An 18,305-nucleotide genomic window follows, 5' to 3' on the forward strand; every position below is an offset into this window, starting at 1 on the left:
TACACGCACACAAAAATAAATAATAATAATAATAAAAACCTTTCTAAGTGAAACAAGACAAAAAAACTACAACCACCCCACAACAAGTTGGCTGGTTGCTTGTGTATTCTTCCACAGTAGGGTATGTTGTCGGTGGCGCTAATCATGCCATCCTCATCAGCTCTGCTATGCTTGAGACCGCTGTTTCAATTAACTGTGTCAATCTATTTTGCGGAGGATCTTTGCCTCCCTTCACTGATGCTTCCAAGTGTGTCTTTTTCCAAGGACTAGTTTCTCCTCTCAGATTAAATCTCACCAGAGTCCATAATAATCTTTCGCACAATGGTTACATTTTAAGACTGGGTTTTAAGAAATTTCAGGCTCATCTGAACTGTGCATATACACACAGAGAGCAAATACTCACAAATATAATACATTATCTAATGCTGGTAATGAACGAACTGCCTCTATAAGCCTCAAGTCGAAAGAACACTTGGATGCTTAATCCAACACTGCAGGAATCCAAAACTTAATATACAACAACAACAACAAAATGACAGTGAAACAACTTTCCAACAAAATCTTGCACCAAAGAATAAAGGTTTAAACTAGTGTGTATTACTAAAAGGTACTTCATTCAAGGTACAGAACAAAATCAATGGGACTAGGAAAACTTAAGGTTTTGTGTTGGGGTTTTTTTTTAAGTTATCTTGAAAACTGCGTAGGACTTTCAATAATCCAGAATTCAAACGAAGTACTAGGATTTAAAAGAAAGGGAAAACATGGTTGATAAAAAAATTATGCCATAGACAATCTCAAATTTAAATATATTTCAGGTGTCATTTGATTGCATCCTATGAAGTTTTTCATTTCCCAGCTAATATATTAAAAACAAACCAAAAAGCTACACTGAATCTTCCCTTCATGGAATACTGCCCATTTGATCCTCACCTCCCACCAGAGAGCAAGGTGATCACTACTCTATAATGGAAAAATCTCTTCAAGAAGTTATTTTCTTTGTAAAGATTTTCATTAGCAAATATTAGCATTAGATTGGGATCTCAAACACATTAATGACTATCAGATAGACAGTTCTTCTAGAGTTTCATCATACAGCCCACATTCAGATTGTCTAAGTACAGGCCTTTGTTAATAATTTTTGAAAAAATTATTTACTCAAAGAGATGATCCCCCAAAACAACTATGAGATATCATCTCACCCCAGTAAGAATAGCAAAATTTAACAGACTAGCAAGCAACAAATGCTGGCGAGGTTGTGGAGAAACTGGACACCGATTCACTGCTGGTGAGAGTATAAAATGGTGCAATCACTATGGAAGGCTGTATGGCATTTTCTCAAAAAGTTGTAAATAGAAATACCATTTGATCCAGCAATTCCACTACTGGGAATTTACCCTAAAGAAACCTAACTGCCACTCAAGCAGATATATGTACACCCATGTTTATTGCGGCTTCATTCACAACAGCAAAGAGCTGGAAATAACCCAAGTGCCCATCAATAAACAAATGGGTAGAGAAGCACTGGTATATTCATTCACACAATGGAATACTATGCAGCATTGAAAAACAAGGAACTCACCAAATATTGTGCAAAACAGATGACCCTGAAGGACATTATGCTGAGTGAAATATCTCAGTCACAAAAGGACAAACATTGCATAGGGCCATTGTTGTAAAACGGGACTGACATCAGGGTTGAGGGAAGACAGAAAAAGAGGGGCGGAATGACATATATTGCATTGAAAACAGATAGGGAGAGATCTGTTTAAAAGGGATATAATAAATGGGTATTCTTGTCATTACAAAAGTCCAGAGTGAAGGCTGCATAGTGGAGTGAATGTGAAGGGAGGGATTGCATAACAATGTCTTTTTTCTTTTTCTTTTCAAGGAGAAGAGTGATTTGGGAGGAAGCTCTGGTGGCCTAGTGACATGAAGTTGCACTGCAATTCCAGTGGTATGCAGTTGGAATCCACCAGATGCTCTGCTGGAGAAGGGGGGAGGGCAACTCCTGTACCAGTCAGATCTGATTTGACGGTACACACACAAAATTTAAAAAAAAAAAGTGATTTGTGGGGCAGGGAGAAAAGTGCAACAATGAATGACTGGAAAGCCCAAGTCTCTGTAAACTGTCATTAAAATTAATAAATAAATTGGGGGGGGAAGGGTGATCCCCCAAAAGAGGATGGTCATTTATAAAACTTAGGAAGTTGATAAGCTTTAATCTAACTGGTTTCCAAAATCCTAACACAGATTTTGTTTGGGGAGATATTTCTCTTTTTCAAGTGTGCATGGTCCGAGTACTAATTAGCATGGTAATAAATACTGAATTTCTTAAAATCATAGTTCATGATGAGAGTGCATTCTAAACCCTTATCTCTCCACCAGCTCTTTGCTATTTCATCAAGAGATGTGACATTTTACTTGAAACAGGATCTCATTTCAATACTCTTGCTTTGTATCTTCTCTAAAGGGGGAATTAATTTAGCACTATCTGATCTGTGCAACTTGTGAAAAAAAAACAACCCAAAAAACAACCACTGCTTTAATATCAGATATAAAAACACTCTCAATCTCAGTCTGAGGAGCATGACTTTACATCTTTGTTAATATGCAAATAAAAAATAAAATAAAATCATACTATAAGGCTCCAGGAGATCTAGCAGAGGATCCTTAACACACTAACCATCAGGACCTCTAACATCTGCCTGAGATCTTTCCAGAAACAGACCAGCATCATTCCTAAAATAAGTCTCTGCGGAGAATAGTTTTATGGATTAAAATAATTCAGTATGATATAGATCCTCACAGAAAAGAAAAAGGGAAGGAGGGTTTCTCTGTAAGTCTTATTTATGAGTCAAAGTTGTTATCTACCTCAGGTGACCTGACCCATTGGGAAGCCAAAGGTTTCTCTCTCTCATACACACACCTAAGAATAATTACCAACGATGGCAAATACAAACTCTTTAAAAAAAGACCAGATTTGTCTTAAAACAAACCAAAGAATGGCTCTGCTCTCCCAATGGTCATCTGCTACACTTACCTGAGATTTATCTTGTTCAAGTCTCTTCTTCTGTCTGACAATGTCCTCTAGGTGATACACTGATCTGGCTACAACTGGGTCAATGTCAAACAAATCGTGTGATGTCAGTGAAGTTTCTTGTCGGAGCATCCATTTATAAAACGGTAAGCCAAGGGGAAGATCCACCTGAAGGGGAAATTAAGTTAGCATGATAAGTTACACCAAGCTTCTAGAATTGCCTCAATTCTATAGAAGATACTTCAAAAGAGCTCAATTAGAAAGAGATATATAGGACTATTTGAAAGGAATGGATAATTAGGCATTAGATGTGTGGCAATTAAGCTGGCACAAGACATACAATACAAAGTAAATTAGGGGAAAAGGAGACAAGAAAAAAAGGTGTATAAATAATAAAAATTCTCTTTCACAAAAATCATAATAAAAAATTCCTCAGAAAGTAACCTTGAAAAGGATTATCTCTCCCATTTCTTAAAGTTGATGATTTCCATTTATACTTTACTTTTAGGCCCTATCACCATAAAATGTTTAGAATATGCAAGAATCCCATTTAAAAGCTGACTTAATTAGAGCAAAATTTTGGCGTCCCCTCATTATTTCCTTTCATGGGGGGAAGGTCCATCCATTTCATTTGGGGATGTAATTTTCTAATAAACCTACCATTATTTTACCCTTTAAAACAAAAAAGGCAAATCATTACATAAGGACCTCTGAAACACATCTTACTCTACTGAGTCAAAATATACCTAATTTAGTATCAAATATTTTTTTAAAAAAGCAAAGAAAACCATCCTTTCTCATGTGGGAACTGACTTGAGAACAGGAAGGTTTGGGTCTCACCTTGGCCCATTAGGATTTTTAACAAAATCCCACAGCACAACGCCTTCACAAAACAATTAGCTCAAAAGTTGTAAAAAGGCAGATCGTTCCCAACTTACCAATCTGAAATCCATGATCGCCTTGGCCATTAATTTGCCTAAGAAGCGAAACTTCATCTTAACTTTTGCGATATGAGCTGGTTTGGCTGTCCTACCAAATGGAAGTGCAAACAGGCCCTGGAGGTTTTGAATGTACTTGGTCCCTTCCTGGCTTCCTATAAAAGGAGATTAATTACACAATTAAAATAAAAGGAGGTGGAAAGTAAGACCATTTGAGAAAGTCAGTATTCTCAAAATCAGAAAGCAGATCACTGAAGGAAATTCCTAGAGTTGGAAGGCCTTCCTTCCTCTGATAAACGCCACAGAGGCTTAAAGAAACGAGGTGAATGACTGTGGAGCAGGGAATGGTGCTCTAGGAGAACATGGCTGTTGTCAGACCTGGCTGGACTCAGTGACCCCAGGGGGTGAACAGACTGTCCTGCTCCTGTACTGACTGGACTGCTGTGATCTACAGAATCTTCATGGGCTACTGCAGAAACACGTTGCCAGATTTTCCTCTCTACAGTCTAGCAGCTCCTCTGAAACCCACTCAGCACCAGAGCATGCACAGCCACCCCTCACAGTTGGGTGGGGGCTGCACAGGAGGCACACTGACCAGGGACTGAAGGCAGCTCCCCAACACAGAAGGTGAACAGACACGAATGCTCCTGCATTTGGAAAAAAGCTAAACTCACAAATAGCATTACCTTTTGGATTGGTAAGAGTTACTTCTTCACCTCTCCAGAGACCCAAGTCAGCTCTCTGTAGTTCCTGAGATACAAGTGCATAAAATTCCAGTGTGGGCCCAAGACCAGTGCCAACCTGCAAGAGAACAAAAGTAGAACAACTTTAAGTTTAGAATGGGTGGTGCTCTTTCGTCAACTGCTAATTTTTTGGGCAGTTTGGATAGTAATGGTAACTGTCTATAGACTTATGTGATATCTACCAAAGTGTCCTGACTGAATTTATTCAGTCTTAGCTCGGACAGTGACTCCAACTTGTAACTGAACATGTAGCTGATGAAAGCACTGTTACTGGATTCCCAGCCTCAAAGAACAATGCTGTGTTGTCCAGGACACAGCATGTGCCCTTTTCTCTTAAAACCAGCTTCAATGTCACCACCTCAAAGAAATATCCCTATCAACCCCAAAAGCCTTTACATTCATGTACACACAGCACTCGTCCTGTGAGGTCTCTTGACACATTCAGAGGCAATTTTAGCTTCACAGGTTTTTGAGCCTCACCGAGGCTCACAAACCCTGGAACTTTAGGAATGCACAGAGAGTAAAGTGTCCTAACAGTCCCACTTAAGTGGTCTAGATGAAAGCCTGGGTCCTCGATGTTTTAAATAAACTCCAAAGGTGAAGTAAGCAGCAAAGACGGAAAACCACGAGTAATGGAACTCGTATTAGAAACAAAGATGTTAATGGAACTCATATTAGAAACAAAGACGTGCAAAGACAGTTTCATGGCAGTTCCTTCTTCACAGCTCTGACCAACAAAGACGTGCTCAAACAAAATAAGCGTGTGTCAAGCTGACAGGCCACATCCAACCTCAGCCCTTCCCAGAAAGCTATCATTTCACTTACAGAGACTCTGCAAATTAATGGTGCTATATTATCAGTATCTTGTTTTAAAAAATTATCTCCAAAACTTACAAGGATTTACTAGAGTCCACCAGATTATGACTTTCAAGCTAATAGTCCATTTAGACCTGGGAACACTTTTTTGAGGACCTCCCACCTTCCCCTGGGATATTCTGTAATCCAGAAAATGGCATACTCCCTCACTGGGGGTAAATGCCCCATCAACACCAGGAGCCATCATCAAGTGCTCTTTCTTACCATCCCCGCACCCAGCCTACGAGCGAGCACTCTAAGTATCCAGTCTGAGCTCAATCTGGCTTACTGCAGCCCCCCCACCCCATGCAGGCTCCCCACCAGCATACCCCTGCAGCTTGATCTCAGCACTCTCCAAAGGTTTCCCATCATACTCAGCTAAATGTCAAGTACTTGCTATTGCCTACATGATGTGCTTTCTTACGACTCCATCGGTGTCTACTGTGCATCAGTAGTCTCCGAAAGGGCCAAAGAATTCACCCCCAGGGCGTCTGTTCTTCTGTTGGAACGACTATTGCCCAAACAGTAACAACCTGTCTCTGCTCAAATGTCTCTTCATTAGATTAATCCTCGTCCTGCCACGATCACACTCCAGTCTCTCAATTTTCTTTTGTTTCTCCCAAGAACTCATACACCAGGTGTGCACAAGTGTGGATGTCTCCCAAAATTGGGACTGGAGGCTCCATAATGGTCAACACTCAGTGTGAGCAACAGATCTCTATGGGCTCCCAGAAGTGGAGAGAGAGAAGCAGAAAGGAGAAGCCTGTAGTGGCACCCAGTATCCACCAGATGGTGATAGAGAGCCAGTTAAGTCATAAAATTATTTCTGCTAACTAGAAACAAATCACCAAAACTACAACAGACCTAAACAAATACAAGTATTTGCTCTTATTTCTAAAAGCAGATGTTGGGTGAGAAAACAGATGACTGCCAGTAGTTGGACGGGGACAGTTTAAAGTGCTGAGGGACATTCTGTGGTGACAGATGGTTCCTGTCCCTGCTCTTTATAACTATTGTCCATTTCCTTATAGTCCAGTAAAAATCTCAAGATTTCTGATGTAAAACTAAAACCCCAAAACCCCACAACAAAACCAAACCCCTGAATACATCCAGGCAAGAAACAAGGGGCTGGCGTGCGTGCTCACCTCATTCTCATACTGGATTTCTAGCATGGCCCGCGAGCTGCCGAGGTCCTGCATCACAGACTCGGCCTGCTTCAGCAACTCCTCTCTGTTCACAGTCCGCTGCGAAGAAAGCGACAAGTGAGATCTGCTCTCCTGAAGTGCAATCAGTCTATGTATGTACCTCAGACGAGGTGGGCAAGCTAGCTGTTGTCAGGTGTCATCAAGTGGCCTTCCACCTCACAGCAGCCCCGTGAACAACAGACTGAAACATCTGCCCCATCCCCCTGATCATGCTGTTGGCCACTGTGTCAACCGAGGTCACTGGGCGTCTCCCTCTCTCTGCCTGACCCTCTACCTTTCCTGGCATGATGTCTTCCAGGGGGAACAAGAGGTGAAGTGTAATTACCACCTTATCTCAAACCCAGGGAAAGTTTCGAAAACTTAAGTTGGTTAAAAAAGGACCTCACAGACCCTGCAGTTCAGGGCTGCAGTTTCCTAAAACACTCCCAGCTTGGAGGATGCAGAGGCAGGGGAGGAAGGCTAGAAAGAGACTGGCTCGCCTTTACTTGCCAAGATGCTACAATCAGACCTTACAAGGCATGGGATCATGAGGAAGACTCGTGCCAGATTTCCACATCACCCCAACAGCACTGTTTATAAAACCCTAAAGAAAAAGTGTAACTAAGGTGCTCCTTGGTGGTGATGATGGTGAAGCGGTCTCACACACTCGGGGCATGTTGTCAGGAGGGGCTAGTCTGTGGAGAAGGACCTCATGCTTGGAAAGGTGGAAGGTGAGAACAACAGAGGAAGATCTCGATGAGATGGATTAAGACAGTGAGAGTAGCAATAGGTTAAATGTGTTGGAGATAGTGAGGCTGGCTCAGGATAAGGCAAGTTTCAGAGCTGTTGTTCAGAGGGTCACACTAGAGAGTCAGAGTTAACTTTAAGACACATAACAAGAGTAAGACAATAAGGAATAAGAAACAGCCTCTTCTTTTAAAAACTACTTTTATGTTTAGCGTTACAACAGCCCTTACCATTTTCTCCCACTTTTCTTCTCATTATTAATGGCTCTTAAGGTACTTCGGGCAATAAAGGTTTTGGGAAGAAGAACAATTATTAAGAACCCTCAGCTAAGAAGTGGTTCCAATGACCAGAGAAGACAAAAAGTATCAGAGGTAGAGGTCTGACACTCAGGTATAAATGCTTTAGTCACAGACGTGAGCCACAATGAAGGTACAGGAAGATGTTGGTAGCAGAGGGCGAGACAGGTGCAAAGACCGGAATGAGACTGTGGATGCTGGTGCAGCTCTTCTAACAGGAGTGACTTCCTGAGGAAGTGGATCTGAGAGATTTTGCTGTTGTGTAAAGCGAGACTAAGGTTTAAGTTCATCATTCAGAACCAAAAGTTTCAGAAGACTTTGATTTTGGACAAAAACTAGACAACTGCATAAAGGGAGGGGGTAATCTTTATTACAGGCTCAAGATGACAGATACTTCAGCTACCAGATGTGATAGGTAAGTATGAGTACCTCACAAAATAGAACGATTAGAGAAGACAGGACCAGGACACACCTCCAAGACCAACAGGAAATGGAGCGACAGATTTATCAAACTGGTAGTTTCATCATTCACTTTAACTTACTTTTTTCCTATCCAATCTAGGTGCAACTCTGCTATCTTGAGAATCAGACTGGTTGATTTCCGGGTTGGTATCCAGCAATCTTTGCATTGCTCGGTCTCGATCAAATGCGGTTACATAAAACAGCATTTGCCGGGTATCAAAAGGAAAGAAAAATGGGCTGTAGAAAGATGCAACATAGGTTTATTATTGGGATACAATCAGAAATAATTTTAAAAACAAAACTCAACAAAACCTGTATTTGAAACAAGTTCTGGTATGACTTACAATCAATATATAGAGATAGTCAAGGCAAATTCTGTGACATTTTTACATGACTTTTAACATCAGTCTTACATGAAATTTCTTAAAAAGTAAAATCACCGTAATATCTGAACTTCAATCTGTAACATCTTACATTTAAAAATCTAGCCTAACTAAGATAACCTTTCATTTATTCTGGAATTTGTCTGAAAGACAATAGGGACTTCTTTTGTCATGTGCAGAATCAATCTGCCCCAAACTCATGTAGGCTCCAGTGCACAGCAATGCAGTAACGCCTGGCCCAATGCCATTCTCAGTACTCTTAGTTATCCAGACTACTGTGATTCATACGCGGCCTTTCTTCTTAGTCTGAATCTGTAAGTTTTGAGTTCAACATCAAAACAACATTCCAGACTCCAATGACAAGACTGTTGGTTGTACATGAGGTGCACTGGCTGGGAATGGAAGCCATGTCCTTCAGCATGAAAAGGAAAGAAACCTACAAGCAACCACCAGAACTCAAAAGAACTTGCTGTTACTACTGTGTGCTGTTGAGTCAATTTCAACTTCTAAGTGACCTTTCTAGGAACAAGTAGGGTTGCCTGCAAAAGGTTTACTGGACTCCTCATTATAGGAGCCAACTGCCAAGCCCTAGCTCATCCAGAGCACCTGGTGGGTGTGAATCGTTCTGAACCTTAGCAGAGAGCACATAACCACTCTGTCACTACGGCCCCTTAAAAGGCAACTAGACCCATTACCATTAAGGTTATGCCTAGTCAAAACAATAGTACAGGACAGAGCAGAACTGCCTCAGAGGGTACCCAAGGTTGTTAATGTTTACAGAAGCAGGATGTCAGATCTTTCTTCCCTGCAGCTGCTGGTGAGTTTAAGCAGAGCCTCATTCAGTTGCAGCTAAATGTTTAACCACGCACTACTGGGGTTTCTCAGGACTAGTGAAGACTTCACCAAAATATATATATATGAACACAGTGTAACCAGGATGCCTAGGTGCAGCATTACACGCACACACACAACTGATGGCACTACCAGTAACAAATTCCCTTCCAGCTGTGCAATCTCACACCAATCTGAAGTAAAAAAGCAGTTACTGATTTTCAAAGAATGAAATGTGCAGCAATAAAGACCTCCAGAAGTATGAGGTAGGCATTCACTACCACTACAACTGCCAATCCAATGCCCAAGTGATTATCTCAATAGCTAAATCTATTCTGTTCCATTTGAGGATGGGCCAAGTGTGAACGTAAAATTGTGTTTTGCATTTTATTTCATTTAAATCACCTCGATGGCTAGTGATTTTAGAAAATCTGAGAAGAATGTAGATGTGGACACAGAAAGTGTCACGGAATCCACTGCCCACTCCTTCAGACTCCACCCCAGTGTGCCAAATTAAATCCTTCTCAGCCAAAGACCTTTGTATACTCTCCCGTGTCACATATGTACACACATGATCAGGGACAGGTCTAGTTCCAGCCTCAATTGGCCAGGTCTGCTGGGAAGCTAAACGTATCCACTAAGCAAGCCCTGGTCTAATATAATGATGCCCTAAAACACTGGAGCACATTTTCTAAAGCCTGTATTTATATGGCAAATACGCAGCCCAGTCCAATGGCAATTCCACCAAGGTCACCATCACAAAGCGAGGTCACCATCACAAAGCACTCATCTTACCAGGTTTTCCCCAGCTCAGTCAGCCACGTTGGGATGTTTCCTGTCATGATGACTAGAGGGTCCTGAAGCTGCCTGTTTGCTTTCGCAGTCAATTTACTGTTAATAAATTCACTAGTTGGAATAATTTCCTTGCACATTGCATTCTGTAAAAAAATTGTTGTCTGATTGTAATAAAGCATCAGGATGACAGTCATCTTTATCACCACAATACTCTTGTTTCCAGTCAACATACAACCTACCAGACAAACAACAGCTAATCACCTACTGGTTTTTAGCCAAAATTTAAATTTAGCTCAAATTCCTAAGAAGAGTATGACATATATACACATCTCTTAACACCACACATCCCGCCTACAAACCACTGGTGATGGCTCAGTCATGGTTGTGGCAGCTAATTTTTGTTTTTAAATAAGACCAACTCCATACTCTTTATTATGTTTTGAAAATATAAAAGGCCACATGGAACTTTCATGCATTTCTACCCTGATATATATAAACCTTACCCTTGACAAGCTTTGAGTTACTCATTTACTCTTCATGTCTATTTTACAAGCAGGCCAGGAGACTTAACCTGAGAATGCAGGCTGGAGGAGGCAGAGGGAATGATTCCCACCGAAGGGCTGTTGATTAGCAGTGGGCCACTGACCGTCCTTGCATTCAGTTGTACTGTTGTTTCTGCTTTCATTAGAAACCAGTAAACCACTAACCATATGAACTAAGAGATAAGATGTCATGAATAACAAACCATGGAAAACATCATAAATATGCGCCATTACTCACATCATACAAATAATACCAATATCGACTGACGGCATGTAAAACTCGTAAGAGAAGGATGACGTCTAAAGATGGGTCTTCAAAGGTTATGTTTTCAGGTGGTGTGGGGATGAGGTACACTTCTAAAGGATTTGATACTGACGGGCACACTCCATCTAGAAGGAAAGACGCACTGATTCAGGTTAGAAAGGCTAAGTCCAAATGTCCGGAGCCACAAGGGGCTGTAGGATTTAGTGTTTCTTCCATTTTATCATATGCTTATAAAACATATGAAACAACTATTAAGTAACAGCTTTCCCTAATCTTGACAAACTGAGTCTTGAGGACACTTATTTTTTGTTTTTTAGTCATTAAAGTCAAAGGTTCCACTAAAAGCAATTCAATGTAGGGCAGTAATTTCCTTTTTCCATACTACAAAGATTTCACTCAGTGAAAATTCCTTTCAAACCAGAAAGCTAGGAGAGTCCCTACCCTCCTCTTGCCCCAGGGATATCAGCTCACCATGCCATAACTCATCGTGCTTCTTTGCATTTCTAGGAGAAGTTTTTGTTGGAGCCGTTTGAGCCCTTCCTCTTTTGCCACCAACACAATCTTTATTACTTTCTTCATCCTCTCTTACAGGTTTGTACCTAAAGTGACAGGAAAAGCACATAAACAGAAGAAATCCCCAAACAGAAGCACCATATGCATTGGGTCCACTTGCTTTTTCTTGACTCTTTCGCTATCTAGAAAATTAATACAGGCCCAGGTTCCTGGAAGATGCCATCTTCCCAGGAGGAGCTAGCTAAAACACTGACCCCAGGCCAGCACTGGGAAGATAGGCCCTTCACAAGGATGACATTTCTGTCTTATTTAAAGGTGTGAAAGGGTCTAGAAAAGTATATGTTAACTGAGCAACACATCAAGTGGCTTTAGGGTATTCAAAAACAAACAAACAGTAGTATTTAGGATATCTATTTATGCAGGTCAACCATTAATAAGGATTCCAAAATATACAATATCAAAGTTCACAAAAATAGCCAGAAGAAATCCTTTTCCCACTTGCCATATTGTGTGAGTCTTTGTCCAAATACCAGCTCTTCCGAGGGGGTTGCTTTCATCATCCGTGGACTCCCTTTCGTCTTCAGCCTGGATGCTGAACTGCCGCACTGCCTGGTATACGGTCATGTTATACGGGAGCAAATGTTCTCCAATGTAGAACTGAAGTCTGTGTCGTACATTTCCCGAATTCAAGAACTGCGCAGCCTGAACAGCGCAGGGGCACAGGAAAAAAGGTGTGTCAAGCTACGAGCCCTGAACTTAATCAATTACAGTCTGCTGGGAACTGAATCTTACCAGAGACTCATCTATTTCCTCATCAGATCCATCGTCATCACTATCTTCATCATCTTCTCTAACTCTTCCATACCCTGAAGAGATAAGAAAGCTATTACAACTCTATGTAACTTGAGGTAAAAGTCTGGGCAAAATGACGAAACTCTAAGTCTTACAAAAATATGTACACATTACATGTTGACCAATAAAGATAAAAGGTGGAAGGAAACAGACAAGCACAGAGCATCGTTTCTACTGATTTCCAACAAGATAAATGAACTCATCACTCAATGAAGTAGTCAAAGCATAGCTCAGGATGAAATCAGCACAAGTCCTTACACTACGGATTTAGAAGAAACCATATTAAACAAGGTCAACTTCCCAGAGATAAGGCTCAGATGGCAGTATGGGTATGAAAGGACAAACGAAAACAGTACACATAGGGAGGAAGTGGAAAACTGCGATGACAGAGAGATCATCAACGTCACAAAACAAAATGTATTATGAATTCAAAATCCAATTTGCTCTGTAAACTTGAAATCACATTAAGGTGTCTGATATAGTAACATCATGTATCTTAAGATTAAATTAATCTCAAACACGAAGACTATAAAAAGAAAATACCTCTAACTACAAGGTATCTCTCGATAGCTTGTACCAAAGCCAGAGGGTCAATCTTGACAGGGCCGCCCTTCCACTGCTTCACATTGGCACAATCAGGGTGTCTCTGTAGCTGGCATTTTAACTGGTGTGTGTTGAAAAATTTTAGAGCTTGGGATCCTCTGTTGAGAGAAAAGCTCAAGATAATTTGTGAAAAAAAGTTATTCATTATAGTCCAAAGCAATGTGTATTAATTCAAATAAAAGCAAGATAACAGACAATGCAAACTTAGTGATTTCCTAAGGCATAAAAGTAAATCGTAAGCAGGTATGTAACAAGAAGAGCCAGCAGTTCAAATTTTTTGGTGAACGTTAACAGTAAATGAATGACATGAATAAGAAGGGTATACATGCGTGCATATGAAAATTATGACAACATTCAGTCCTTTTCCCACCAGGATTCCACATGAGCAGAAATGGCTCATGAAAGACAACTCTCTAGAGGATCTTTTCATATAAATTCTACCTATTTAAAAATAAACTGTATTTTTGCTTGCAAAAATTTCAGCTATAAAATTATTTCAAATAACTAATTTATTATCCATCCCTAACTGAAGCCTTTTAACAGCTGGTCAGGGTCCTGAATTTCTTTTTTTCTGAGATGCTCTGCTCTGGCAGGTCATATACAGGTGAACCACGCTAGGAACCAGGCCTCGGTGAAGGACATCATGCCTGGATGGGTGGAGGGTCCGCACAAGAGAGGAAGATCAGATGAGATGGACTGATTCAGTCAGTAGGGTAATGAAGTTAGTTGTGTCAAAAAGAATGAAATTAATGGAGAGAGCAGGGTTAAGAGCTGGTATACCTAGGGTTGTTAGTTGCAAGTGACTAGACAGCATATAACACAAGAAACAGTTCCACAAACAATGCCCACAGTGGTGTGCAAGAGAACGTGTCACTACGCTGAGCTAAACAGATATAAAATCGCAAAATATTTTATGTAAATCACATTTAAAAAAACCATGATTAAGCCTTGAGGTATTCTCAAAACACAAAGCAGAAATGAAAATGTCCCCATAAATCCTAACACTTCCTTGAAAACAGGCTTTCAACAATAAGTCTACATTAAATTTTGAAGCTGGAGGGAGGAGGAAGATAAATTCACTAATAGGGTTCCCATATCTATTCACCAATGCGTAGGATTTAAATGCAGTTCAAAGACTCAAATTTTCCATTTTAAAGGCACAGTCAAGGTTTCTAGGATTCTAGCCAGAATATTTCATAAAGGTTATTAATAGTGTAAAAAAAATTGCCATAAATTCTTTCATTATCATTTTACATGAGTCCTACTGTAAGCTTTTACATGTGGGGGCGGGGCAGGGCCCCAGTTGTGTGTGACTTAATCATTATGGCTTTAAAAGAAACACGTACTTGTTAAAAAAATCATGAAAACACATGGCCACTTACAGCACATACGATACGACCTCTATGTACATAATTTGAAGAAACTATTATCCATATGCACGGGAAGTTTTAAATAATTTATAAAGAATGTATAAACCTGAGACAAATTTCTCTTTGTTGGGCTGAGTAAAACTTCTGTAGACTTCTTGCGTTTTACCGCAAAAAAGCTCCCAGCTCCCAGTGGCCAGAGAACGGCCAGGTCCAGGTCCTTACCTGCCTCCTGTCCCATTACCACTGGGGAAATCATGCACCTTGACTGGAAACTGCTCCATCTGGCTGAGGCAGTTGTTCATCTTGTGAACTAATGCCAACAAAGGAGCATGCCCCACTGGCTCCACTCTCCCAATGGGCTCCTCTCCAGGAAGCTAAAGTGATAGATTAACCAAGAGGTTAAACAAGGCCTTGTGAAAACCAAATACTCTTCAACAAAATCTCCATTAAGAGATTAAAGGAGACCATACAACCATTTTAGTTGGAAAAATGGTTCTAGATAAATTTTTTCAATATAATTGTACAGGTCCACAATACCAGATTCGTAACACTCAAAATGTAATACCCTAAAGTTCCCCTTTATGATGCAGACAGAAGTAATACTCTGCCTCCCCCGTGTTCTGTCTGCTCCTTTTACAGCTACCTAAGACCTTTGATTCAAACTGTTTTTCAGATTACAATGAGGATGATGCGTAATCTTTTCCCAACTCCTAAAACACAACCGGTTCCAAGGATTTCAAAGAAAAAATTACTGACTTCTATCAATTACATGTTTTTAAGTGTCACATAAAAAAATACCCAAGGCCATCACTAATCTAACGAACCCCCTACTTTGTGTAGCCTTATAGATCCAAGTAGTTTTGAAATGCCTTCAACACTGAAGGTCTTGAAGTAGTTCCAACAAGGGAGGTTTATCCTGTGTTACACACATAATCCAAAGACACCTCCCTTGGGTTTCCTTCTGTCTCTTAAGCATTTATAAACAAGCAGAATGTTGCTAAGTTGCAGGTGTCTCTTTTTCGTTAACTTTATTTCAAAATAGTGTGATTTTTTCATTCGAGTTTAAGCAGCATTTTAATTTTGATTTGGAACAGTTTACTACAGTATAAAAAGAGTTACTATTTATACATGGACCCTCCATCTTGAAGGCAGTTCCTCCTTTGCCTCGACCCTCTGTGGTGAGAAGGAAACATTCCAAGGGTTCTGGCCTTAAGACGCAGCATACTCAGGCTATCTTTTATCTACCATTACACTGACTTTCCTTAACACAAACCAACAATAGTTTAAAAAACAAACATTTAGAGTTCAACACATTCAGCAGAGAATACAACAAGTGGGACTAATATTAATGTCTTGAGGGGAAGACAATTTAAACACAAAACTGTGAGACAGGCTCCATGGCTTTGTCGGATCACTAATTACTTAATGATTATTCAAGGAATCCAACTGTAAATAAGCAAGCTGGAAGCATTCCACAGACCTTGACCAATGGCTACTAGACATCAGCAACACAGTGAGAATACACACATTAGTCAATAATGCTTCTTACTATGCGATAGACAAGATTACAGGACTTACAGGAGAAGAAAAAAAGACATGAAGGAACCGCTTTAGTCTGATTTCTCTGCTCACAGCATCCTTTTCACTTTTAGATGTCAAATAAAGCAACAGCTGCTTCACAAACCCACTGTGCTGGATTTCAAATGACGAGACATCTGATTCTGAGACTATGCTACGTATTTCTACAAGGCACTCAGCTCCACCATCCACCTGAAAGAGCAGAGAATAGAATTTCTAGATTGATTTAAACAGCACTTAGGAAACACAATCCACATTTCCTTATGAAGAATAGGGGGGAAAACCCAATAATTTATGATGTATCCAAAGAAGAGTATTTCTATTCAACCAGTGGAGTTTTCATTAAAGTAGCGGGGAAAGGTTCACAAAACCTGAGCAAGCAGAACACCCCTCCTAGCTATTAAATTCATGCCTCGGTTCTTCCCGATGACCATGAGCTGGGAAAGGAGGTTCAAGAGTCTAGTTGACTGTAATAGCGAATCTTAAGGACTCAAAATAGATGCGGCACACTTAAGTGACATTTCTAGGATATTTACTGAGACGGAACCCTGACAGTACAGTGCACTGGGCTGACTGAAAAGCTGGCAGTTCAAATTTACTAGTCGCTCTTCAGGATCAAGATCAACATCCTCCTGTAAAGATTTACAACATGAGAAACTGGATGGAGGGTCACCTTAATCTGAAGAGACTCAACACCACTTTTCAAAGTGATGAACCATGGTACTTGGGGGAGAAATAAAGAAATGTCAGTAATGGTAATACATATTTGGTAAAAAACCAAACCAGTCTGTGTGCACAAGATCCAGGGAGGGCTTTAAAGTCCTTACGAACAAGAGAGTCTATCAGGACTGAAGAGAGGACAGTAGAAGGAACCTTGACACACTTCCTGTCTGAGGCAGGCCTGGGAGCCAGTACCTGGAGGTTGAGCTGTTCGGTCGCAGCACAGAGTCTCTGCAGGACGTTCAATGCGGGGTTGCTCCCATCCATGTTCTCAGAACTAAAGTAGCGCTCCACGAACCTGTGTGCCTGCTCCTTGATCCAACCTTTAATTTTCTCTCTGCAAGAAGGAAAAGGGAAGACACTGAAGTATTAGTGGACAAAGGACTGCCAGCTGATCTAAGGAAAGCAAGTCGTTACTGTTTTGGGGTTCTGTCTCAATCTAGACAGACTATACACATTCAGATTCCATACTAAAGTTTCATTCCAAGAATTATCTACGATGCATCAGAAATAAGTGGATTTTAGATTAATTAAACAATGTTTTAGCTTCTGAGACCTTACAAAGGTAGTTTCCTACACACTCAACTGAGAATCATTTCTGATTGTTTTCTCAAGTACAAACACACCTACAAGAGAGCTCTAAACATAAGGCCCAGCTGTTTAAACAAATTCCACTAGCCTTATGAAGATATTTACTGAGTTACTTTTTATTAAGCAAAATTCAGAAAAATAACCAGTTCAATTAAAAACAATAACAAAACCCCAAGATCCCCTATTTTCCCCGAAGACATTTATTGGTTATTTTTCTATTATGTATTTACAAAAGGAGTATTACAAAACTAATCACAACAATTTTAAAAGGCAATTATTTTTAAAAATGTTACCAAACTGTTTAGAGAGAGACTCAAGTTCTAAAATATTAAATTCTAGGGCCAATGTGTTGTTGCTGCTATGTTGCCACTGCTGGTTCCAGCTCACAGTAATCCCAAGCTCATTACGAACACTAGCTGAGTCATAACAAAAATAATTGTCTTTGAACGAATAATGTCAATCCTTATCATTGAGGGTGTTCTTGTTCTTCGATGGCATTCTACCAACCTGTATGTCCTGTTAAGGTTCTGGTCCCTATTGATAGCATGTCCAAAGCACTTGCCATCTTCCCTGCTAAGGAAACTTCCGGATGTAATTTTTTTCCCCTCAAAGAGACATGTTTTTTCTTCTGGGACTTGATCATACATTCATTATTAATCTCTAACACTTTACTGAAAGGAAGTTCTGGTCGCCTAGTGCTAAGAAGCTGTGCCGCTGCAATCCTGAAGAAACAGAGTCTGAAGCCACCAAATGCTCTGTAGGACAAGGATGGGCAAACTCCTCCTGTGCGATTAAACTGCCTCTGATAACTGCTGGGGGGTCAGCTATCAGTTGTGACTCAAAGACATACAGCACCACCACTACCACCTTATTCAAAAGCATGAGTTATTTTTTATTTTATACTTTCACGAATAGAAAGTGACTGAAAATACCAAGGCTAAGGGTCAGGTGCACTGTTTCCTCAAAGTGACATCTTTGCTTTCATTAAGCAAGGCTATTA

At 40.3% G+C, this 18,305-nt stretch overlaps 1 protein-coding gene across 1 annotated transcript in view; it reads right to left on the reverse strand.

The window, feature by feature from the left end:
• The window catches only part of TRIP12 (thyroid hormone receptor interactor 12), an 87,590-nt gene that overhangs the window by 5,780 nt on the left and 63,505 nt on the right, over positions 1–18,305 (reverse strand). Inside the window, exons 23-36 of the mRNA XM_006890328.1 lie at positions 16,910–17,051; positions 15,995–16,186; positions 14,639–14,790; positions 12,987–13,159; positions 12,384–12,457; positions 12,094–12,293; positions 11,550–11,677; positions 11,052–11,203; positions 10,272–10,414; positions 8,343–8,499; positions 6,719–6,817; positions 4,662–4,776; positions 3,976–4,130; positions 3,041–3,205 (exon numbers count right to left, since the gene is read on the reverse strand). Coding sequence (XP_006890390.1) covers positions 3,041–3,205; positions 3,976–4,130; positions 4,662–4,776; positions 6,719–6,817; positions 8,343–8,499; positions 10,272–10,414; positions 11,052–11,203; positions 11,550–11,677; positions 12,094–12,293; positions 12,384–12,457; positions 12,987–13,159; positions 14,639–14,790; positions 15,995–16,186; positions 16,910–17,051 — 2,047 coding nt within the window. The remainder of the gene's footprint in view (positions 1–3,040; positions 3,206–3,975; positions 4,131–4,661; positions 4,777–6,718; positions 6,818–8,342; positions 8,500–10,271; positions 10,415–11,051; positions 11,204–11,549; positions 11,678–12,093; positions 12,294–12,383; positions 12,458–12,986; positions 13,160–14,638; positions 14,791–15,994; positions 16,187–16,909; positions 17,052–18,305) is intronic.

The sequence above is a fragment of the Elephantulus edwardii genome, unplaced genomic scaffold (genome assembly GCF_000299155.1).
Source record: "Elephantulus edwardii isolate Elephantulus edwardi_28Jun2011 unplaced genomic scaffold, EleEdw1.0 scaffold00087, whole genome shotgun sequence".
Lineage (NCBI taxonomy): Eukaryota > Metazoa > Chordata > Mammalia > Macroscelidea > Macroscelididae > Elephantulus > Elephantulus edwardii.